The 26118-nt window shown below is 44.5% G+C and overlaps 1 protein-coding gene across 4 annotated transcripts in view; it reads right to left on the bottom strand.

Annotated features, from left to right (window-relative positions):
- Positions 1-14777: 14777 nt before the first annotated feature.
- The window catches only part of LOC119188313 (dimethylglycine dehydrogenase, mitochondrial), a 32099-nt gene continuing 20758 nt past the window's right edge, over positions 14778-26118 (bottom strand). For all 4 annotated transcript variants that reach the window (XM_075865062.1, XM_037412089.2, XM_075865063.1 and 1 more), the window contains 6 exons: positions 24375-24592; positions 23311-23441; positions 20196-20416; positions 17553-17710; positions 16581-16775; positions 14778-15071 (listed from right to left, as the gene is read on the bottom strand). In XM_075865062.1, coding sequence (XP_075721177.1) covers positions 14868-15071; positions 16581-16775; positions 17553-17710; positions 20196-20416; positions 23311-23441; positions 24375-24592 — 1127 coding nt within the window. In that variant the 3' untranslated portion in view covers positions 14778-14867. The remainder of the gene's footprint in view (positions 15072-16580; positions 16776-17552; positions 17711-20195; positions 20417-23310; positions 23442-24374; positions 24593-26118) is intronic.

Raw genomic sequence — 26118 nt, 5'->3', positions numbered from 1 at the left:
ATATGAGATGCATTTAAATTCTCTTACGAGTGATAAGCAGCGATGGCGAACTTTTCAAAGCTTACGTTGCGCGGCTATCAATTGTAAACTGGATTCTTTGCATTTCTTTGGCCCTACTTTCGTCACGCACGCCTTTTACGAGCGTGTGAAATTATTACCAGAGTCCTTCAATGCGGTATTAAGGGACTCTGTTATTACCGATGCTGACCTTGGCACACACTCAGGAGTTTACCACGAGCTCTTAATGTTATACATTTCACAGCATTTAAAAATTTGCAGCTGCTCATTCTTTCTGCAGATCTCCATTATCTTGGCTCTGTAATTTGGCTATTTCTCCACTGAATATTTCTATGCAAAGACTAAAAATCCACAGGTCAGAAAAACAGGAAGCCACTCTCCCCAAGTACTGGGCACAAGTACATGAAAATTTATTCATCAGATACTGGGAACAGTTGCTTACTGGATATTTGTTCTTCAGGAGCAGCGGCTCAACTTTAGATGCTTTGCCTTTTCCCGCTTCTCTGATCTATCAGAATTAATGCACTTCACAAAAAAGTGTAACCGTGTAACGATATAAAAGCTGATTACGTCTTTTGAGAGGCCAGGGGCATGTTGTGCGCACCCAACTTCTTGGAAAAACCTTTCTTTCACGATTGCCAATACATCCAAAATGCTGTCCGAATGCAACTTGTGGCAAGAAAAGCACTCCGTAAACATGTTTTCTAGCTTGCTCACAAAACTGTACAGGTGGCTAGATGGATACAACAGTCCACCTTTGTCACGAAAGGTGGTCAGACGAGCGAGCTGAAAATCTTCTCCTTGAGCTGGCATCGTGAGTAGGGTTATGCAAACTTCGCAGTTTGTTTTCATGACACACTTTCGCGCAATATAGCCAGCAACATAAAAGATCAGCCTGGAATCACTTCTAGCAATATGCTGGTTGTGGTCAATAGGTGCTGGTACAGAACTAGGCTCATCCACAGTGCTTGCACTGCCAACTGAATCGTCTTGTGGCAGTGTGTCAGTAGCAGCATCGATCTGCAGCAATGAAGCTAGCTCGCCCTGGTCACAGTTCCCCTGGCTAACTGTTTTCACGAGACCATGGAATGACAGACAAGTAATGGTTAGCAAAAACTGAGTTGGCGTGGGGTGGTCCTTGCTGCCGGATGACTGACGTATAATACCAAATAAATTTTCTAATGGGTCTTGGCTGGTCTTTGATGTCATTACGTATTTAAATCCTACTTTCCCTGTCAAATAAGAAAGCATTTCTAGCACACTGGTTATAGTCACACGCAGTCCAGTCACTGTGGAGTGACTGGGCTGCGTGAATGAAATGAATGGGAAGCATGAGCTTCCCATTCATTTAGGTACACCAGGAAATCCTTCAGCAAATCGACTTCTCTTGATCCTGGGCGAAGAGCTTCAGCTGGGTACCGGGACGTCATTGCACATATCACGCTGTGTATCTTGCTGAAAGTGAAAGTATATTTGATTGTAGTGACAAAAAAAAAGTGAAAGTGAAAGTATATTTGATTGTAGATGTGTCGTCCAGGGCTTTGTCCGCTCGATGCAAATTCCTTTCCCATTGCTTCCTTAGGGCTGCATCCTTCGGAGCGCCGAACAAAGACGGCTTCTTGCTGCCCTTCACGTGGACGTAACCTGTACGACAGCCTGGCGCAAAACAGTGGTTTTGCCGCCGCGGAAGCATTTTAACCTCGTTCGAGGGTCACTGCTTGTCAGGCCACATCACTGTTCGCCGAAGAACCTAGGGGATTGAGGATGCAAAGCGCGACGAGTTCTCAAAGTAACAAAACTCGCACACACCGACCGCCACTCCAAACAGGCAGCAACTGCCGCAGCGCCAACGCGCGCTACATTCAATGCGGCGGTGGCGCCGCGCCGCGGAGGCGCGCCGAAGCACGTTTGTGTAACATTGACGGCGTCACCGCAATGCATGGCGCCGGCCGGTGAGTGAGCCCACTACCCTATTCTAGCTCACTTTAACTAGGTCTAGAAACGTTGAACGTTACGATTGAAATGCGACTAGGTGAGGAGAAAACAAATATTGAAAACGAAAACATTATTAAACGTGTCTTTTCAATAGTTCTATTTTATTTTTTACAAAAGTTAGGAGATTACGAAAATTTTAGTCTTTGGTATGTCTTTGAGCGCCCAATTTTGTTTGTTTAGGTTCAGAAACCGCGGGCGGGCTCATGCAGGCAGTCTGGTAACATGGGCCAATGGTTTCAGGCAACGCTACTAGTAGTAACGTTGGTTTTGGGGGCGTATCCAGTAGGTGTTCTGTGGTATGGTTTGGAGCATTACCAGGTCAACGAATCATCGCTCACTTTTGCGCGCTGGTTTCGTAAGCACCTTCAGTAGGTTACTTGTTTTTTTGTGCGCTGTTTACTGGTGTGGCATTTCAGAGCTCAACCAGCTCACAGAATGTGTCGAGAGCCGCTCCTGAAATGTGCCCAGTGCTTTCGCTGGCGCACGGCCGGCGTGCCCTTGCCTCTGATGGCGGTGAACACGACACGCTAAGCAACAAGACGCTGTACTTTACAGCTGCCAAAGCTATATTTTCAAAGCTGTGTCTCGCTGCAGTGGTTTTTGACGATTGGGCAACGTGAGTTTTCGAACTGTTATGCTATTGTGTTTGAGAAGAGTAGTCTCACAATTACCTCTGCGAAGCTTCTTGTGCATATTGTAAGTACGTCATTTACTTGATAAATCAACGTTGCTTCCACAATCCTTGTTTGTTTTTCTTTTCTCTCTCACATATAATTAGCGACACACAATTTAGGCGCAACAAAATTGCGCAATACTAACGGCACGTAAAAGGTCAGCAGTTAAGAAAAATTTCCATTTCGCGCCATGTTGAACAATGGCGTGACGTCGCTACCGCTTCCGGTAATGACGTCATACTTTGTTTATACTTTTTTGCTCTTAGTTGTTCACTCCTCTCATAGATGGCGACAGTGGCAACGAGCTGCGGACTACTGGATCTGTGGCCTTTTATGGAGGCTACGCTACCAGTTTACATATACCTTAATTCCCGTACATTAATATTAGAGTCTCCCGAGCTGAATCTTCCCATGATGCGTGGGCTTTCCTGCAATGCACGCCAAAAAAGCAGCCGAAAAAGTTGAGGCCCTCATCACCCCTGATAAAGCTCAACTTTTGTCTGACGTCGCACTGTGTAACGAAAGTTATACTGCACGTTTCTATTAGAGCCTACATAGATAAAGCTTCCCTGATGCATTTGCTTTCCCGCAATGTATGTAAAAAAGTAGCCGAAAAAGTGGAGGCCCTTATCAGTCATGATAAGGCTTAACTTTTGTCTGACATCACACTGGGCAACGAAGGATATACACGTTTATAGTCTCCCGAGCTCAAGCTTCCCCCAATGCGTTGACTTTCCTGCAGTGCATGTCAAAAAGCAGCCGAAAAAGTTGAGGTTCTGATCAACCCTGATAAGGCTCGACTTTTGTCTGACGTCACAACACGCAACGAAGGATATATTGTATGTTTACATTAGAGACTCCAGAGCGGAAGCTTCCGTGATTCGTTTGCTTTCCCGCATTGCATGTCGAAAAAGTAGGTGAAAAAGTTGAGGCCCTTATCATGCCTGATAAGGCTCAACTTCTGTCAGACGTCACACCGCACAATGAAGGATATAATGTATGTTTACATTACAGACTTCCGAGCGGAAGCTTCCCTGGTGTGTTTGCTTTCCCGCAACGCATGTCAAAAAGTAGGCGAAAAACTTGAGGCCCTTATCACGCCTGATAAGGCTCAAATTTTGTCTGACGTCACACCGCACAACGAAGGATATACTTTACGTTTATATTAGTCTCCCGAGTTGAAGCTTCCCCTGGTGCCTTGTCTTTCCCGCAATGCTTGTCAAAAAAGCAGCCGGAAAAGTTGAGGCCCTTATCATCCCTGATAAGGCTAAACTTTTCTCTGACGTCACACCGTGTAACGAAGGTTATAGTGCACATGTATATTTGTCTCCTGAGCTGAAGATTCTCCCGATGCGTTGGCTCTCCCGCAACGCTTGTCAAAAAAAGCAGCCGAAAATGTTGAGGCCTTTATGAAGCTTCCTCTGACGCCTTTGCTTTCTCGCAATGCATGCCGAAAAAGCAGTCAAAAAAGTTCACGCCCTTATCACCCCTGATAAGGCTCAACTTTTGTCTGACGTCATTGAATTTTTTAGCCGTCTCCAACATCTGTGAAACGAGACAAATACAATATTAGGTTCATCGCTTTAAGGTGTGACGTCAAACAAAAGTTGAGCCTTATCAGGGGTGATAAAGGCGTGAACTTTTTTGACTGCTTTTTCGACATGCATTGCGAGAAAGCAAAGGCGTCAGGGGAAGCTTCATTTTTGTAGGTTCTAATATAAACGCACAGCATATCCTTCGTTGCAAGTTATGACGTCAGACAAAAGTCGGGCCTTATCAGGGGCGATAAGAGCCACAACTTTTTCGACTGCTTCTCGACATGCATTGCGGGAAAGAAAGCGCATCAGGGGAAGCTTCAGCTCAAGGTGCTCCAATATAAACGCACAGTATATCCTTCGTTGCAAGTTGCGACGTCAGACAAAACTTGAGCCTTATCAGGGGTGATAAGAGCCCCAACTTTTTCGACTGCTTTTCGGCATGCATTGCTGGAAAGCGAAAAGACCTGGGAAAGCTTCTGCTAGGGATGCTCCTACGCGCAAAGGATCCGTCTTTGCGCAGTGTGACGTAACACTAAAGTTATGCCGCTATCACAAAGTTTCTTACAATAAATTTCACGCCTATTAATCACCTCTAGCCTGCAGTTTGTAACCTTGGGTCATCTCCTACATATTTACCTGCACTGTATTACCCATTTTATTAATTGACTAATAAAGATTCATTGATGACTTGGTTTCCTTACACTACTCGAAAAGGAGACTAAGCGCGGAGCTTCTATATACGTCGGTAACATAGAAGCCGCCTCAATGATGGTAGATGTCTGTCCATCCATCCATATATCTGCCACGTAACAAAAATCGCACTGAAGAAACATATTGTTTCTTCAGCAACAATATAATAGAAAATAAAATAAAATTTGTAGGCTTCGTTGAGGTTCGAAACTACTGGCTCACGCTACAAATGCAAGGGATTTAACCACTGCGCTAAAAGCCCAAGCATGCACAGCAACACTATCTTTGAACCTAGTGAATGCCCCCCCCCCCCCCCCGAGAAATTTATGCACCAAACAAAAAAAAAAATATGCAAGGCTGCACTGAGTTTTGAACCTAGTGCCCCACGCTCGAAAAACGAGTGCCTTACCAGCTGGGCTAAAAACCCAGGCTTGCAGGACGTGTGTATCTCTCAAGCTTATTAATGCGCTAAAGATAAATAGACTTATAACATAAAGGAAAGCTTCGAGACTGTGTTTCGAAGCCATGGTGCCACTTTCCTATGTCGAGTGTCTCAGCCATAAGGCTAAAAAAGCACACTTGCAAAAGTTAGGCCAACCTTCTTTTAGTGAAGATATTTTGCCATGCGAGCCATTTCTTTTTTTTTTCTAGGCGCAATAGAGCTGTGCAATAGCTTACCTGATCTGGTTGTTCAACAAACGACGCCAGTCAACTTTAAAGACGCGTTAGAACGCTTTCTCTGCATTGATAAACGCTAACTTCTGGGGCCAGCGCTTGTTTCTCGATTTTTAATCGGTGTAGTCACTGCTGTTTGTTCCTTCCTTGCCTTATGCTGATTAGTCATCTGTTAATCCTACGTGCTATTGACTGCTTTATTTTGTAAATATTATGTACTATGTGACACCCTCCCTGTAGTGACCCAAGCACAGGGTTAACAGAATCAAATAAATAAAATAAATAAATAATTTTTTCTGCCATGAATTTCTGGTTTAGTAGGGGCTGGTTTGGTAGGCTAATTACCGTAGTCCTAGCTTGATTAACCTCCTTGCCTCTCTCCTTTGTTTATCTATCTCTCTCCTGAATTAAGAAAGGAATAAGAGTACGTAGACGAAATTGTTCTAGATGAAGAAAAATTCGTCCTGGTCCGGGAACCAGAGTGAACCAGGACAAACTTTCCTTCAACTAGAAGATCTTTGTTCCGAGAAATTCTTGCGGATTTCCTCGTGGGTTCATGCTACGAATGTATAGCTGTCATTTCTTCCTTTCATAAGCCTTCGCTAGCTTGCGGGATTCCACAGAACTCACTCGCTGTAACAAGGCTCACGGATAACCGCACTGATTAAGAAAGTAGCACCCTTGGGTAGCTTTGTAGCGCATTGTTCCACGTGAACACTTTGCATTGAAGTTTCAAATGTCTATGCTATCTTTAAATAACATGTTTCAAATCGGGGTCATGTGTTACATGTGTGATGAGTACCCAAAGTTAGGCTCATTAGAAACATCTTCCTTTTCTGTCACACAATTGCTTGTAGCGGAGCTCGCGCAAACAAACGACCCTCCAACGACACAAGGGTACAAAAATAACGACAACAGCAACAAACATGTCATAATCCTTCAAACATATGTATGTTGAACAGGAGAAAGTGAATAACTTTATTACAATAGGCCATGGAACAAGAGCATCGTGACCTCATGTAATGACCTTGATCTTGACACAAATATTCACATATTCGGCTCTTCATTTTACGAGCGCACTTGCCGTGAGTTTTCCTCATATACACCATGAAATATCATTGCGCTATTTCTTTTATTACAAAACCATCGCAACGGACACCTTATGGCGAACACAGAAGCATCGCTCAGTTTAGTTGGTTGCATATCTCTATTTGCTTGTGCAGTTTATGACACGAACAAAGCCTTCATGATTATCGTTAAGATCATCGTGATGAAAACACAACGTGATACAAACACACCATTCAAACTTGCACAACGTGACTCAAACTGTTGCTTGGCTTTAGCTTTATTTACCTTTTCCGCAAGTAGAGTGGTGTGGCGATATATTCCGTGGTATCACAGCTTACATCATAACGCCAACATGGTTTCGACGACTAGACTTATTGAATATGACATGATGCGTCTACATAATCGTACCTCTATCACTTCCAACTGCGTGTCAGCCAAAGCCCGCATCAGATCACGTGCCTTCAAGGGCTCACAGTATGGGCATCGGCTGACGCTTCGCAAAGAAGACGATGCAGAAACGAGGTAACAATCAGACACTTCGCGTGGGTATGAGCCAAGATCATCTAGGCGACAAGGCAAGACAAGACTTGTTTTGCCTGTTTTACGAGCACTGTACAAGCAGCTTCTGACGGGCTCCAGTCCGACTGCAAGTGATCTCTACCACTGTCAGCGCAGTGCTTCATCACAGTTCTCCTTAGTTAATCTTTTTCTGAGGCCTGCCATTCCAAATGTGCGTGTTTACGCATTCAGAGAATGCGCAGCTAGGGTACAGAGTTTATATTAATGATGCTTGCGAAGCGGCTGTGTGACATGGTCCCACGACAATCTATGGACAGGGAAATAGCGAAGTACAACCGACATCACTGTATAGAAGCAGAACTCGTTGTTAAAACACACGAAGCCGAAATAGTAAGACCAGCACTCTACGACGACAAGCACGCCACGTGGTTTACCGTGAAACACGCTGGAAGAGATGGACGTCAGTTCCTTTAAACGTTTCCTTCTGGGCTCGGTCTTTACCGAAGCGTGACTTGGAGTTCTGTGCCGTAATGAACACACACTTCGTAGTGAATACAGACTAGACGCAATGTTTTCGCTTTAGTGTCCATTGATGCTGTGTTCTTCTCTGTTCGACGCGAAACGGCTCGCGAGAAGTCCGCGTAAACAGGACTGGGAACAGGTGTTTCAAGGCAAGGGCCACGGCATTCCACTGAAGTCCAGCGGTCCACCAAGTCCAGCGTCCGCTTCCAGCAAGCTCATGATGACCGCCATGACCGCCTCGTCGTTTCCTTTACTGTTGCCCTGACGTCCGGCAGTCGGGATGTCCCGACTCGCGAAGCTGTTCACCAGATCCAGATCTGTAGGATGTAGAAGCAGAACGTAAAACTACAGGCAAGATCTCTTACAGAGGTAAATGTGTACGCGAGTGGACCACATCCTTATTTGAGCGAGACATTGTTGATACACTTCTCTTACGTATTTTCTATTGCATATTTCTTGTGCTGCTAGAATAGTTCGTGACCCTTTAACAAACTTGTTGGGTTCCAGGATAACGAGTCGTTCAAAACAATCAAAATTAAAAGAAAACTGTCACCTCTGTCTTGGAAGCGAAACAAGTAGCCACCGTGATAGCTGTAGACAATGATGGTAGTACACGATTGTTTTGAAATGAGAGCACACTACTTAGACGCGGACAAAAATACAGGGAAACGCGCTTGTCCCTGTCTTTCCCTCCGCGTCAAAGTACGGCGCTCTCATTTCAAAACAATCATTTATCACAACTCACCGAATCAACCATATTGGTATTACATGACGTGCAAAGAGTCTTTGTTCGACATGTTTTTTTCAGCCATTACTACTACTAATAATAATGCTTCTTGGGGTTTAACATCCCAAAACCACCATATGGTTATGAGAGACACCGTAGCGATATGATCTAGAAATTTCGACCACCTGGAGTTCTTTAACGTGAACCTAAATCTAAGCACGCGGGCATCAAGCATTTTCGCCTCCATCGAGAATGCGGCCGCCGCAGCCGGGATTCGATCCCGCGACCTGCGGGTCAGCAGCCGACTGCCTTAGCCATTAGACAAACGTGGCGAGTTTGTTTAGCCATTACCGTACGTCTACTCAAGGCTTAATTATTCTCGGCATGTGACAATGTTTGTAAATAATACGATGTTGAAGTGTGATGGCTTAATTGTGAAAGTCGCCACAAGTTCTCTTTCTTGTGTCATGGTGCAGTCACCGACGGCGAAACTCTAGTCATCGCAGAGTGCGCGTACTAATTTAAGATAACTGATCACAACACCGCACCATAATCTCACTTTGTTACGACATAGTGTGGAAACCAGCATTGTGCGAACGTCACACGTATGGTGCTGTCTTAAAATGTGCTGTCCGAGAAACTATAAGCACTTCTAGTCTTTAACCTACCGCTTTTCAAAAATAAAAACCTAATTTGGTAGCCCGAGCCGGAGGTTTAGAATACTTCCAATGAATATTCACTCAATAGTGTGCGCTCTTATTTTCTTCCCTACCTAAGGCAAAAAGATTGCGCTTGACCAAGCACTGCAGGAGATTGAATAGCTTCATACATTGGTTTCAGACTTCAGCAGAAGAAAACGTCACTGTGCCCTTCTAAGCAGCCGTTACTTAATTTCGACTGCAATTGGCCAGTGCATATCATGGAATAGAGGTGCGCTCTGCAAAAGATCTAAATCTGGTTGTATAGCGCATCATTAATTCAGAGCAGTAAATTGCCGTGGTCTGTTCAAACTTCAGAACACATCTTTTCACAAAATTACAAGTTAATTTGCCCCAACTATTTTTATAAACTATATCATGGATTGTTTTGTAGAGTTTTGACAATGAAATGTCACCACGCTCAGCATTCAAAGGCGTTTGGAGCAGTTAAAGCGTTCTTCAGGAAGCATTTTCTTCGCTAAGGCTCAAAACTCCAATGTAATCATGCGGCATAGATTTCGAGATTCAAAGTTATCAGTGTTTTTATTCGTCGACACAGCTGACAGGAATGTTTTTAGGAACTGATAGAGTAGAAGCTGATCTATAGAAAATATTTTGGTTTGTCGGATGCGAAGCAGGAAACCGTAACGTTGGCCGGACTCTGTCATAATCCCGGTCTGCTTCTACACAGGCGAAGTATATGGTATGATGGGAGCCTGTCTACACGAGACAATGGTGTGAGAAATTTGATAAGAAAAGATTTTTGAACAGCTACATGGCAGCCTTATTCACAAATTCGCTGGAACATCTTCAAATGCTTTTGGAAGCGACGTAAAAATCCACCATGTCCAATTCACCGTCTCCTCAATTCTCATTGACTCACATGGCAGCTACGATCTCTCAGATTGGTTGAAAATGTGACACTTTCACAGGATTTGATGGTCCAGTTCCACAGCGTACAGAATAGCATACAGAAAGAAAAATAGGAACCTACGCAATAAGCGACGATCTAGAAAAAAAGAAATGTCCATGCATTATGGACACTTATGACACTCGCCACAAAGACCAGTAATAACTCTAATACGTTTGGCCTCACCTAATGTTTCATTATTCGCATAAACGAAAGTTGGGCCATGCCTCGTAAAGCTACAGGTTATTTTTGTTCTCAGTGGCAAGCGTTTGCATGCAAGCAAAGAAAGAAAGTACCTGTTAGTCGACAGCGTCGTACTCTTTACGCTCCTTCACAGATTACATACCGACGAAGCTAACTCTTAATCTAGCGGGCAGGGCGCTTACCAGACTCTGCCATGTTCGATTGGCTGGTGACGCGGGTCTGAACGACGTAGCAGCGTGAGTCGACTGAGGCGGTGGTTCGGGCGAATCGGTCTGCATCTCGCCATTCCGGTCACCGGGCCCGACGAGGACGGTGCTGGGCGATGGACTACCGAACACTTTCTTCGATTTCTGAGATCAGACACGACCATGCGCCCTCGTGTAATTATTATACGACCTTGCGAAAGAACTAATCACCACGTTAAATCTTCAAGTTAAAAGAAATTGGATATTCAGTGCGAGGAAGACGGGAAGTAGTCCGGCAACATTCGGATTCAGGGTGGTGTAGAAACAAGCGAAATAAAAAAAAATACAAGATTTTGTTTTCTTCGAGAAATGGCAAATCTGCCGACTTCTAGATATTTTGCCTCCCCCCTTCTCCTTTAGTACTACCAGTTTGACTCGCAAAATACTTTTCGAGCTCCAATGTTCACAGAGACCCGATTCAATGACAAAGCACTCCAGCCGATGTCAAAGTAAACTTCTAGATTAACTTAGAAGTGTGGCAGCTTGGGCTAGTTGGTATGGCATGACGATAGTTATAGCGCGAGAACAAAACGACGACACACTTCTTGTGTCTGTGTCGTCGTTTTGTTCTCGCGCTATAACTATCGTTATCGTTCTAGATTAACCCACATGGTGGCTCCGCTTCCTCAGCTGACCGATTCTTTCCGCAATACTATTGCCAGGTTGTACTTCAATAACAATGCATATGAAAACAGGACAAGCAAAAAAAAATACATTGTAGCAACCGTAGTTTGCAATTCTTCCGCAATTTGTTTTTTCACGTTGGGCAAACTAGATTCAAAACTGTTCCGATTGACCTGTTCGCCTCTCTTAAGAGGACATCACTACGCATATTTTGCATTATTTTACTTAAAACAACAATAACTTTCCTGCCGAGGCGAGGAAAGTTCACTTCAGGAGACGTATATGTCACATTTCTATAAACGCGTACATTCTTTCCTTTACTTTTCTTAATCGTATGTCCCATATATCTGAGATTATTAGCTGTTTAAAGAAAGATCATTCGGCGTGTCCAAAAAAAAATGGTAATGAAGCTTAACCTTTAAATCACTGCTGGAGTTTAATTCGACTGCTTTTTACGATAGACAATATCTTCATACTTGAACGTCCTGCCAGAGAGTGAAGAAGGAAGTATCGCTTTCTGTGTACAGCAAGCCATTTGTTAAAATGTGCTTTATTTAAAAAGAAAAGATGGTTTGAAAAATGAAAACACGCCTAAAATGTATGGAGGATTGAGACATGAAGGAAGTGTCAGTGATCACTTCTCCACAATCACACCTCATGTCAACTCACCTCTGACGTGCATGGCTGGTCTGTAATCACACAAAGACAGCTTGCATCCAGACGTGTGGCACTCGAACTCTGGCAGGATTTTTTCTATCTGCAATAGCTCACAAACTATAAGTCACTAACTCCTGGTGGTCGCGAGACAAAAACGGTGCAACGTGAAGCCCAAGTATACGGATACGGTATCCGGCAAGCGGCACCGGCCACGTAGAAGATTCCCTCGCACCTCCGAACGCATTCATCGGATCGGCTCATCGGACAAGGCAGCCTCTCTCTCTCTCTCTCTCTCTCTCTCTAAGAGATTATGTAAGGAGAAGGGAGAGAAAAGTGCCGCCCGTAACTGTCTACCACTTGGATAACACTTCAACAGGTCGGCACAAAGGGACGACCTTCCAGCGTGGTGGTTTCGAGGCGCGTTCTCAGCCCCTCCTGTGTTAACCGTGGAAACACGGAAACTCTGGATCATCGATCTCCTGGTCCACTGTCCTGCTTTTAACGAAACAAGAGGTAATCTCCTGGTAGCCTATGCCAAACTTGGCCTCCCAAGGACAACATCCGAGCATCTGCTGTTCAATCGCTGCTGGTGCAATGACGTTAAGCATGTATTGTCGGCACTGCTAGACTTTATCGACGTGGCGAGGCTCTGAGAGCGCTTTTAACTCTTTTTCTCTCTTTCTTTTGGGGGCGAAGCTCCTTATACCCTGGATCATATGCCCCGAGTCATCGTAGTCGTGGTAGCCAGTTGCATTGCATGTCAATAAAAACGGTGTCACAGAATATCCACGGAGTGACTGATGATGAGTGTGTCAAAGCGTCCGTCAGTGCGTCCGTTCATCTGTTCATCCTTGCGGCCATTCATCCGTCCGTCCGCTTCGCCCCACTCGTCATCCTTCACCTCGTGGATATGCTGTGATTTTTTTTTAATCAGCCTTCCCTCACCTCTCTCCACTCTATTCTTTTACTCCCGGTCCCTTCTCCCAGTGCACCAATGCTGAGGTGTCCTCCTTAGTGTGAGACAGTTGAGGGATGCACAATCAAATGTCTATTTTTTCCCAAACAAAAAATAACTATTTTTCACAGCGAAGGAATTTCCCGCCGCGCACGAATCATATTTATAGGTGCGATGAAACTGTCACGCGTGCTTTTTTAAAGATACTCACCTTTAATTTAATGAAAAATCTCTAAATCTGTCTTCCAAGCTGGAGAATGATCTAATCTAAATAATATTGTAACGCACAGTTCAATGAACACTTTTAAAAGACTAACGTAGACAGGGCGAACTTGTGCCTGAGAAATAATACAGCTAGAACGGAATCTGCTATAGCAGTCCCGAGGATTCGCTTCTGCTTCTTTTTCCACGTTCTTTTTTTTTCAACACGGGTCACGTGTAACTGGACCCCGCAGACTGGTGCACCACAAACCACCCGGAGGGCATAAGTATCAACTACCGCGAGTAACTTGAAGTCACACTGTGTCAAAATTCAACACTGGTTTAGGTAAATGTCCGCGGGAATGTCTTCGCCAGAGCTGCTTATAACTGGTGTGTGTGCTCTAATCCACCCACCCACCCACCCGTTCGTCTGTCCATCAATACACCCACCCATCCACCCACCCACCAGTCCGTCCGTCCGTCCGTCTGCCCGCCCGCCCACCCACCCATTGCTGAACACACAGCTTTCATGCTATAGCGTGAATTTGAAGCACACCAGGGAGGAACTGCTCTGGCCGTACTAGTATAATAAAACATTATTTTTTGTGCCTTCTGAAGTGTACACGACACACCACGCGTAACTATCGCGTAACTATCAAGCACCATTGGAAAACCCCGGGTACTTACCATTCTTGTGGCATTAGGACGATCTCAAGACGTCATTTTGGCACTAGTACTCGTGGCAGGGATTGCGACTTCACGCGTGCAGCATATTTTACTATTCCAACTACAATTTAGTTGTCGAAATTCCACTGCGTTCATTGCGGACAGTAAAGAAAGTTCTTCTAACATTATTTTTCCCCTAAATATAACCTCTATAATGAATTTTGAGGCCGGTAACTGGTGAATAACCGGGCCATTTAACGATGACTTAGCTAACGCATCCACCATTTCATCGAGAAAACGTCCCTTATTTTCTGATAGCCAAACCAATTTAACCAAGTGTTTTATGCGATGATAGTAATGATTTGATAGCACTCGGCACTTGTGAGTTCTCATTTGCAGGAGAGAAGAAGGCACTGATAGTGAATCAATTAAAATTATGGCCGAACTAGTTGATGCTGTTAATTTGCGGAGAGCTAAAATTATCTCAAAATATTGTGCTACAAAAATGGATACAAAATCTGGAAGGCGTGGAGAAAATGACCAATCTAGAGTAATTGATTAATATGTGAGGTTTGATGTTTCCAAACCACCATATGGTTATGAAGGACGCCATAGTGGAAGACTCCGGAAATTTCGACCACCTGGAGTTTTTTAACGTGCGACCAATCTAGAGTAGGACGGAATATTCCTATTCCAAATTTTTATTTATTTTGCGAAGCATCCGTCGCAATGACTGAGCTAAGAGCTCGTCTTTTCTCTCTCTCTCTCTCTCTATACAGAGAGAGAAAAAAAAGACGAGCTCTTAACTCAGTCATATAAAGTATGCTTCATTCATACCGATCACTTCAATTGCATACTAGGAAATGGACCTGAGGAAAATGAAGGAGATAACAGGTATAGGATGTCTTCTTTGTTTCAGTTGGAACCAGCCCAGCAATTCTCCATTTGGGACGCTATTTGTAATATGATACGTTCACGCAGCGCTTACACTGACCCTCTGTTCTTACCATCCTCCTTGGTCGTAGACGAATTCTAGGAGAGAAAACCTAACATTCGGCTAGTTTGCTTTCATATTCTTCTTCTTCGCCCTCTTTCTCACATGCATAGGACCTTTATTGAACACAGCATTGTTGGTCATCCTGGACACACGCAAGGAAGAGGTTTCAGGTACACGCAGTTAGGTCACCCAGCAAAGGAACACTCGATCGTCTCCATTGATGACTAAGTGAACATTGTTCCACGGCACATGGACGGTGTTTGGCTTGCTTGAGAAACAGTCAATCAGCTGCCTGTTCTCGGTGCTTTTCTCCTCTTGACTTGCACGGGAACGGGCGCCGATGGCAAGACGGTGGCCCGACAGAGCTTGCCCAGCAGTTCCACTTGCACCTCGCTTCCGGGAATGGCGAGATACATTGGGAGGTAGGCCATCGCCAGGCTCTGCCCAGTCTGGACTCCGTAAGATCCGGAAGTTGTGTACCCGACCACCTGGAGAGGAGGTATACGAAACGGCTGGTTAGGCACGTCATATGCAGGTGAAAAAAATAATAAAGGCAGCTTTGCACTATAGTGCCGACAAGCCTGAACAAAGTGCGGAGCTGATGATGATGATGCGGAGCTGGGCAGGCTTCTTCGTTTCTCTTCGGTTCTCTCTTTATTTTCCTCTCTTTTTCTTACTTTTGTATATGCCCATTCTTTTTCTGTACTTTTATTTTTATTTCTATTTTCTTCCTTTTCTCCATCTATTTCTCACTTGCTTCATTTAAATTGTTTTCTTTTGTTACAGTGTGCTCAAAGAACAAGAGAGGGACTTCTACCATCAATCTCTTCCCCGCCTATTCTCAAACTGCGGCTGCAGAGCCACCCTCTTCTATGAAATAAAAGTTCAATTCATTCATTCATTCATTCATTCATTCATTCATTCATTGCCGAATGTGGCTATGCTCTGTGGTGGTTTTGCCTGCGTTACGTCAAGCGACGATGACAGCGTATACGGCAACCTGGCCCACTGATGTTCTCCGCAGTCGAAGATTTGGAGTATTGTGGATGAGTCACGAGGTGATACTTTTCGAAAATACAGGTGGGGTATTGCAACCCGTTTTCGGTACTAAAAGAGGTACTGAAACCAATTTTGAAGGAGTTTGCTCTGCCATCACTAGTGTATCTAGAATTTTTTTTTGAAAATCGGGTGTTGGGAGAATGGTAATACTTCATTCGAGCATTCACATTCATGCATGCACACATACACAACGAAAATTTTCTAGGGTGGGGGGGGGGTCTTGAATTTTTTTCCCCTCCTGGTTGTACCAATGTCTGCCATACGAATCCTTTCTATCAGGGAAGCCCCAATGCAAGTGTGAAGCTCCGTTGATGCTGATAATAAAAATATATTTTGGCATTAAAGTAAATTATCACGTGGCGCATACTGAGATCGACACAGTCATGACTGCAGGCCATTGTGTCACTTTTGGTGACTTCATCCAGTATGGCTAGTTGCGAAGGCATCAGGTACCAAAAAGTTTAGAATGGCCAATTGCGCGCATCACAATCAGTGCCACGTAGTGGAGTAGCCGTGCACAAGTCACGATATCATGTTAAGACACGTGATGAGAAGCTTATACCATGTTGTGACGTCATTGTACAGAAGGGACCGAAACTACCTTTAAAAATGTCACAGTTTCACCGCAACGGTGAAGCGATGAATGTGATAGCAAAAAAATGGAAATGTTATATGAAATGAGGCTGGCAGCTAACTCTTTTGGATCCGGCCTCACACAACTCTACCAAACGCTAGTGTGAGAGAATACTGCCGCTCCAGGGATACTTTGCGCACAGCTCTTCGCGTTGTGAGTGCAGCACGTAAAAGGGCTGACGGGGCCGTCCAGTGATGGCTGCCGAGTACCAGTGATGGCAACCGCACCCAATTAATGTTCACAGATTGCTCAAATTACAGACTTCGATCATCACGCTGCAGACTTCTTTTTGCGATGTAGTTACCTTGTCCGAGCACCAGACGGATTCGTTGCCTTCTGGGTCAACGTCGGTGGCGTCTACGGTGAGGTGAACCAGTTTCCGCGACAGTCCTTCGCGCAGGATTTCTCGAAGAGCTGTCTTTCCTACAAAGTCTGCAGGCTTTTTCATCCTGACGAACGGTCCAAGACCGGCTTCAAATGGATTGGTGTCGACGGTCATCTATGAAAATGTAAAAATTAAAAATATATATACTATGTAGGTGCGTGAAAAGGGACAATTAATGCAATGTAACCGCCGTACACTCTCAGAAAAAAGGTAGTAGTACTTGCTAACTTTGTGGTAGTGATGGTTTGTCACATATGTTACACCCTGGTAGTAAGCGCAGTTAGTAACAGCGAGGGTGGTAACAGTTACCACCTCTGCTGTTACTACTAGCATTTAGTAACTGTTACTACCCTAGGCATTACTACCCATGGGTAGTAATTTTTAAGGGTCTCAATGAACTGCCCTGTTCATTTATCTTGGCATAGTTTTTCTTCATTGCTAATGTTGGTCAATGTCTCATTACTACACAGCTTCGGGTAATCTTACGTGGTGTGCAGTGAACGCGAAGAACACATAGACCTAAGAAGTTCACTATCTTTTTACGCTACAGTAAGAAGTACACGTGTGGTACATATAGCCCCTATATACTTTGCAGATGCATGTCTCGTACAGGGAAGCACTTGTCTTTCTGGATGAATTATAGCAAACGTGAATCTGAAACACTATGTCATAGTGTTACAGCGTTGGTCCAAGCGATGGCTGTTGTAGGTCCTGGAGGTTAATAATTATACAGCTGCATGCAGACACCTCAAAAGTAGATGAGCTTGGTGCTCCATTTTAGAGGAATTCATTCTTTGGTCGATGGAAGACGCATACATGATCGAAAATAAGTCCCGTAAAGTAAAATAAATAATAAACAAATAAAACTATGGTAAGCATCTGTTTACTTACGTCAGCACCCCAAAGCCTAAAGCCTTTCTCGATGCGCAGGCTATTTAAAGCGTAGGTCCCGAAATCTGTTATGTCGTACGGCTCGCCGAATCGGAGCAGTTGGTTGTACAGGGCCGAGGTGTGCTTTCGGTCGTGATAGAGTTCCCATCCGAGCTCACCTAGAGTGCACAAGAGAAAAAAAAAAGGCATGCATAACGCCAGTTTGTAACCTTCTTGAAGCTGATAAGTTTGAACCCGTAATGTTCGTCTCTTTAACAGGTAGGTCTGAACGTAGATAGTGTAACACGATGAGTTGACACCGCACTTATCGAACTTCTGTCAAACCTCGTGCGGTTGAAATTTTAAAAGCCCTTTACTACGCCGTCTCCCCTAATGATGTCATGGTTTTTGGACGTAAAAGCTTAACAATCGATATTCCATTCTTCAATAGACGCTCTGCCTCCTTCAAGAACAAAAGAGTTTCCGAAATTCCTAATCCCAGCTGGATTCTTTAACGTGCACCAAAATCAAAACTCATGGGCCTCTCGTACTTTGCCTCTCCATTTGATTGCGGCCGCCGCAGCCGGGATTTGATCGCACGACCTGCGGTTTACCACTAGCACGGTCGGTGTTCTTCATCGAGCGGCCGTGCCACTAGAATCCCGACAACTGCGGCCACATTGCCATGGAAGCAAAATGCTAAAGGTCCATGTACTTAGATATATTTGGGTGCACATCAAAGAACAGTCATCGAAATTTCCGAAGCCTTCCACTACGGCGTCTGTCCGAATGACAATGTGGTTTCGGGACGTAAAACAACAATTATTATTATAGGCCATCGCGGGAGCTTGAGGGCAAGTGCAGCCATTAATTTCAGTGCACATCTGAGTTCCAGGGCGCATTACACTATGCATTAGCACAGAAATGAATAAAAATGGGTGAAATTTATTCGAATTGAAATAAAATGGTCTGCATTGCATTTCACAGCATTGAAATACATAGGAGGCCGCAGTCTTGTATGCGTACCACAGCAATAAATTATTTTTATTTTTATATTTTATTTGTTTGTTTCTTACTGTGCCATTAGAAAAAATGAAGCGAAGGCAAAAGGCTAAAAGCCTGACAAAGGGCCTTTGCTCCAGATGCAATGAGGCAGGCAGGCCGTCATAAGCACTTTGCGGGATACAAATGAAAAATACAAAAATATACAAAATACAAAAGGTGCATGTGCAAATAGTGTAACGCATACATGAATAATAAAGTATTATTTCTAGTATGCAAATATATACACAACAATCGTAATGTTATATTGATTGATATGTGGAGTTTAACGTCCCAAAACCACTATATGATTATGAGAGACGACGTAGTGGAGGACTCCGGAAATTTCGACCACCTGGGGTTCTTTAACGTGCGCCCAAATCTGAGCACACGGGCCTACAACATTTCCGCCTCCATCGAAAATGCAGCCTCCGCAGCCGGGATTCGATCCCGCGACCTGTGGGTCAGCAGCCGAGTACCTTAGCCACTAGACCACCGCGGCGGGGCGATCTTAATGTTATACATATCAATTAGACTTAAGTTGCGATTTCTCATCGCTATTGCAAGAAAAATATACAAAAATAACAAAATACACTTGGATGCATGGGAAAAAGAGCACAAGAAAAAAAAACATCAGATACTACACAGGAAAAGAGGAAATTATATGCTTCGCAGTCACACACGTATGCGACGCAGTGCAGCTTACACGTTAAGCTCCACTTAAGGGAGAACTAATTAATGTTGGATGTAACGCGTTACAAAAGACGCCTTTACTTGTAACTTAGTTGCACAATTCTCGCTATTTCGGCATGGTAACGGGTGACCCACTAACACTAACATTTTTCGGTAACGTGACGTGTCACGTTACTAGTAAAGAGAAAATGTACGGCTGCGTCGATATTCTGAATGTGAAGGTACAGGTGTAAAAAGATTAAAAAGATAGCATCCCTTGTCTGGTTAAAGAGATATCATCCCTTGTCTCAGTGGCGAACCGGTATCACACACACTGCTTCTCTTCTTTGCACGTGCTGTTTCATGTAGTAGTAAAGTAAAAAAAAAGAAATGTTACCATAAAACTCTTTTCGCTGATGTATGCACCACCGCATGTTTGTATTTATGCTGTTAAGCTTCTATATATTAGAGGATAAGTGGTTCAGCAATCGAATTCGCAAGCGTTTTTCTTCGTAAATGATTTTTGCTATTTAAGACGGGGCTTCGCTAATAATATGGGCAGCATCAAGCGATTATTGGCTGAATTTTTCTCTTACGAACATTTATAATTTAATATTTTTGTCAAGATATAACTTTAATACATTTTTTTAGGAGTTCATGCGTAAGTTACAAACAATGCTCACTCTAGTGGCGAAACGTGAATGACATTTAGACGCAGAGAACCCGAGTCCCATTCGTCGTATTCGCAAAAAGTCGTATTCGCAAAAAAAAAAAAATCTTACTAGAGTTATTACGATTTTTTGTAAGCGACAATTTCAGCCAATCTTGACTCTGGTAGTATTAGTGGCAAAATCGGTTTGCTGAAGGCACAAAGCTACTAACGTACGAACATACTTGTGCATTCGACCCCAGACGCTACTCGGCTTAAAGAGAGACTTAACATGGGCTTACCGGTGTAGGATACCCGCAAGGCGGTCACGGGTATGCCAGAAATGCTGATCTGCCTGGCATGCAAGAACGGAAATTTGTCGTCACTCAGAGGCACATCCGTGAGTGACGCGAGGACGTTGGCCGAATGCGGACCCGCTATGCCGAGCGCTGCTACGCTCTCGGTGACGTTGCCAATGTGGACGTCCTCCATCTTCCAGAGCCTAGCGTGTTCCTCCATCCACCTGCACCAGGAAAGTTGGTGAGCATTTTTGGTTAGGAACCTTGGTGTCGCGTTTATTAATGGTGCTGATAATTCCTGACAGTCTCGGGTGTAGTGTAATTAAACTTTCATCGCAAAATAAAGTTGTTTTGTAGTTGTAGTGCTGGGTAGCGGTAACAGCGAGAAAGACGGCTTTCGCGAGGAGGAGGAAAACGACCCGGCTCGGATGGCTCCGCGAGATCTTCTTGCTCACCAGCGATGCACGCGGCAGAAATATGGCGCCCCCCACAAACCTCTTGAAGGGGAAGACGCCATAGACCTCCGTAAAATTCAAACGGGAGTTTATCCAAATTTATTACGACTGCACAAAATTCATCCAACTTTGTATGGGCGCGATTGTCCGTGGTGTCGCGACTCACCACCGACCCTTTACCATATCTCGTGGAGTTGTGCTAAACGGCCAAATGAACTTGATCGCTTACAGCGTATGTATAGAATAGAAAACTCTCTGGAGCAATGGGAGGCACTCCTCGCTAGCTCGGACCCGGATGTGCAACTAGCACTCCTGGACCACGTCCGGCAGGCGGCACAATCCAGTGGAGCCTTGGACATAGCTTTAGCTCCTAAACCCCTTCTTTTTTTTTTCATCACAATAAAGTTATTTCTCTCTTTCTCTCTCTCTTGTAGTTGTCGGTGTGGTATTCTTTAAAGCTGGGTGTTGAATTATTCTGTGTGCTTTAAATTAAGCTCGCCTAACAAATGCGACGAATTTTTATCAGAAATGTATCTGCAGGATGTCGACATCGAATTCATGAAATTTTATCCGTTTCTTTACGTTACAGTATGGCTGCGCTTGTAATCAGCAGCCAATTACATATCCTATGGCGTTACTATATATTATCATACATACTGGTTCAAGGGTGGTATTTTTGGTCACGCTTTAGATATTGTTACGCATATTCTTACGTTCGTCCCACATTGCCAATTAATAAAAACGCAATGGGTACTAGTTCCACGCAAATTCACACCTGTGGACAGGACGTGCGCTCATAAAATTAGCGGCTAAGGCCGATGAAAAAAAATCAACGCCAGGTGCACTAATATATTATTTTTGGTTTAACGTTCGAAAAGCGTGATATTGTAACGGGTGCAAGAGAGGAAAAGTCAAAAACTGGTTTATTATGGGCGAACTTGTGCCCTGAAAGTGATGTGCGAAAAGATGGAAGAGTCCTCTAGAGCGTTCCAAAAACAAAAACTGTTCCTCTGCCCACGCACCTTCTTCTTCTTCGCAGCTCCAACCCACACTGGCTCGTGCCTGTGAACAAGAGGCATGAGTCGTGCGGCCCCAAGCAAGAGTGCGCACAAGACTGTGGACGCTGATTTTCCATATGTCCGATATTGTAAACAGTCTCTGTGGCAATATGATTATGAGGGACGCTGTAGCGGGGGGGGGGGGCTCTGGAAATTTTGAGCGCCTGGGGTTCTTTAATGTGCTCCTAAATATAAGTATACACCGTCTGCAAAATAAATCGGGACGCGCGAGCGGCGCTGGCAATCTGATAAAACTGCATCGCCGCGCGCACGATCTGATGTGGTGAGTGCGCATTCAGGCCCTTTCATCAATATCCCTTTACTTGCTTGCAGTGGACTTAATGTAGCGTTTTGCGTGCTAGGTGTCCCTTTCTTCGATCCGTGATGCGATCAATCAGACGGGGACCCGGCGGTGTTGAAGTGTATGCCCTGATTAAGGAGATAGCATCCCTTGTCTCAGTGGTGAACTGGTGCCACACACACTACTACTCTTCTTTACAAGTGCCACGAGGAAAAAAAAAAAAAACGTGAGCTTAACAGTGAACATCTCCTTGTCACGCAGAATGTGTTGTTCAATCCCCACGGAAACCGATAATGTTTATTTATTTATTTATTTATTTATTTATTTATTTATTTAGATCTACTCCGTGCTCTTGGTAGCGGGTAACGCTGATTTTTTGACCTCTATACAAACGATGCTTACGTAGACACCAACACCGGAATTTCAGCGAAAGGAGCTTTAGACACGAGCGTGTTACACGCTGCTCGTGTTTAAACGCAGCGAGTGTACGAAATGTACACAGCGAGCCGCGTATATTTCACCGCTACCGTGTCTCGCTGAATTGAGCGCGTCCCGGATGCATGCATGGATGCTATGAGCGTCCCATTTACAACGGGGCAATGACATGTGTGCCACCAGGCTCACAAGAAAGAATGAAAAGGAAACTTTTTTATGTTGGCCTAATGTCTTATCTACTTTGATTAAATTGACTTTATTATAACAAAAAATAAATTCATGTTCCATATCTGCCTCTTCAGGCAGAGTGACCTCATTTTCCCACTATTTCAGTCCTTTATCTCCTTTTTTTTTCTGCCACCAATACTCCGAAATTCTCTTGCTTGCTTCTATCGCAGACGTGTTCAGCTTCCCATGTTTGTCCCTAAAACCCAAAGCCTCATGTAGGCTAGTACCCACACATATACCAGGCTGGATATCACCACGGAATGAAGAAAAAAAAAGCGACGCCTATAGTGCGAAACGCTCCATCTAATCACCTAGCCCGCTGCAAGTGAGTAAAAAGACATGGATACGAAAATGAAAGGATGCGAATGCACACTCACCACGTCAGATGGCGCGGTGATGCAGTTTTATCAGATTGCAATTGTCGCTCGCGCGATCCGACTTAATTTGCAGACGGGTGTACATGGACGGGCCTCAAACAGTTTCACCTCCATGAAAAATACGGCCACGTTGCCGGGATTCGATTCCGCGACGTGCGGGTCAGCAGTCCGGCCCCATAACCAATAATAGACCACCACAACATGGCAGTGAAGACAACGATTAATATATATAAGTAAATTTCAAGTGATCGTGAGCAGGCTTGCCTAAGGTCGTGAAGCTCCGAGCCGGATCCCGTGATGATGAGGTAGCGATTTTCCTCCAGTCTGGTCACCGTCACCTCGGCGTAGACTCTACCTCTGGGCGTCAGCATGTGCGAGATGTTGATGGAGTTCACCTGCGTGCCATCACAATACGAGCACCTATGTCGAAGGGGAGAAATCGCTCGACGCATCAGCTCAATCCAAATCTCTGAGGACAGGCCGACTTTCGTCATTTCAAAATATATACTCGATAGCTGCTTCATGCTTACGGAGGAATACTCGCGTGCGTATGTACGGGAATTGTCGGGCATTCGATTTAGATTCAGGTTTTACATGCAGTTCTGTTGTTAACAAGTTATATGTGGTATATTGATATTATAGACTGACGCAAATTTCGCCGATGAGGGTATTATTCGCAAAACTAGCCTATCGGCGAATTTCCGCACCAATGGAGTGTGTATACGGAACAGAAACATTGCATTGAGACTAGAAGCTTTGAGTAAACTTCTATCAGAATACATGCTTAGTTTTGCTTTTCTAATATGTGCGCCCAAGAAGCACCCACACGCACGTGCAACGCATCTTTAGCTTCTATCGATCAGTTTTATGCCTTATACTTCACCCCGTGCCGAAGTTTTCTCTGACAAAAAAAATAAATAGACAGTTTGCTTCGCATGATGTATTTTTATGCTCACTCTAAGGTTTTTAAACAATTTTCGCACGTGGAAGTGTCAAACCCTGATTTCACACCATATGGCACGCTCCGAAAAGTCACGGCTCACTTATAATAACTACAAATTATTTTTTTTTTCTGTTGGCCGCAACTGCACTTGAAGATTTAAGGCCTGACAACATGCACCCGTTGGTTGCAGCGTGTCAGCGCTCTGCTTTTTGACGCGCCGCCGTCCCCTCTCCCAATTGAGAGAGAGAAAGGACGTGGCTAGACCAATCAGGCAGCGCGTCCTCTCCACGCGGAAAGGGTGCGGCGTCGCGTCAGAAAGACACGCGCCGACGCGCCGCAACCGGTACGTGTGGCCAGATGTCTTGCCGGAAATGCGCCCACTTACAGCCGGAAGTTTATTTGCCAGAAGCTTGTCGAGGAATCGGCTGGCTCCCTTGCCGGTCACTTCGAGCTTGGCGAACGGCGTCAGGTCGATGACCCCGACGTTGTCGAGGACGCTGCGACACTCTCGCTTCATCGGCTCGAACCAGTTGCTGCGCCGGAAACTGGGCTGGTAGCCGGCGACGTCACCAGGACAAGAGAACCATGCTGGCTGTTCCCAACCTTTGAATATGAAAGGAGCATGCGCAGCACCGTGAATAGAAGAATTCAAACGCAAGGAATCATATGCAGCGGCCCAAATCAGCGATCTGTGCGCGCTACAGAACTAATGCCGCGAACAAATGTTCTTACGATATATTCGAAGCCATCTCTACACTGAAGCTATGCCACACATTGCTTCGTCGAAGATGAGCTTAAGCTCAACTGAAGTTCAATTGTAATTGGCATGCCTTCAACTTATTCAACTAGCTTTTAGCCGAATATGAATATATGAAAAATTAGAGAGTTAAAAAGAAATTAACTTTCAGGCTTGGGTGTTAGTAAATATACTGTAGAGTAAAGAGAACGGGATGGAGCAGCTGGAATACGGTGGCTGGCCAGGACAATTTCCTTCTTCGCAACGTTGGCTCTGGGCTAAGTTTCTTTTTGCGTGGCAGCTGTTGATCACGAACATCCCTGCTCCTTGCTTTCGTCCTCTTTCAAGCTATAAGTGAAAATTTCATCTCAGCTACATCTAAACCTAAATGTTTAGGCATCTGCACATCCCCTTTTAAACTATATCAACAGCAATCACATTCTCCCAAACATGTTGCGTTCTCCCATGTATAACACCACCGATTCTCGTTACGGCAACTAAAACGGCATAGCAAAACGTTTCCAAGAAATCCCTTTAGCTTTTGTAGAGACGTTTATTGTTCACGGATCAACTGCTGGAAAAAATGATTATAATCTGTCAAGTACGAGCGGAGTAGAGAGATTTGTCGCACGCTCAAATTGCTGTCCTTCTTCTCTCATCCCGACGAGTGTGTAGGAAGCTAAGCAGGGAAGGACGACATGGCGGAAAAAAGTTGCGTCGCGCGCACTTCGTGACCTTTTACAATTTCTTTCTCATTTTTTTTCCTTCTTCGAGTGCATTGCTTACTTTGCGATCGCGAGCGAGCGCTTGTACACGTCTCGCAGAGCAGCGGTGGCCGTTGTGACAATGCAGCTCGCGATGCTCAAATAAGCCAATGGCCATGGACCATTTGTCGAGAGAAGGAATGATTCTAGCTGAATCAATTGCATAAAGTCACCTGTATATACACTAGAGGGAACTCTGGTGCTAGTGTCTTCAGCCAGCATGGGAATCGTAGGCAGCACGCGTTTTTGTCTATACTTCCTTCTTTCAGCTCCATTTGGATTCACGTGAGTTGGAGCGGCTTTGTTCCAAGACGAAAATGAGCAATAGAAATATTCAGCATTTCGACTTCACCACCTTAACATTTTATGCTCACCAATTCAAATTGGTTCACGAAGTTCACAGGGATCCATTTTTTTTAAATCCAAAACAAACGACGAAACACTCGAATAAACGAAGCCACAGCCACAAGCTCGATGCTTAGGCATAGTCATGCACTGCCCATCATTTTCAAGATGGCAGAACAATCGCAGCGTCAGAGTTCTCTCTAGTTGATTTTGGAAAACTCTATGCTGCCTATATGTTTCGCTACCATGTTCTGAGGATTCTTGATCACTGATAAGCAGCGTTT

This window comes from Rhipicephalus microplus, chromosome 1 (assembly GCF_043290135.1).
Source record: "Rhipicephalus microplus isolate Deutch F79 chromosome 1, USDA_Rmic, whole genome shotgun sequence".
Classification (NCBI taxonomy): Eukaryota; Metazoa; Arthropoda; class Arachnida; order Ixodida; family Ixodidae; genus Rhipicephalus; species Rhipicephalus microplus.
The sequence above is the reverse complement of the archived record's forward strand: the minus strand, read 5'-3'. Positions and strand labels throughout refer to the sequence as shown.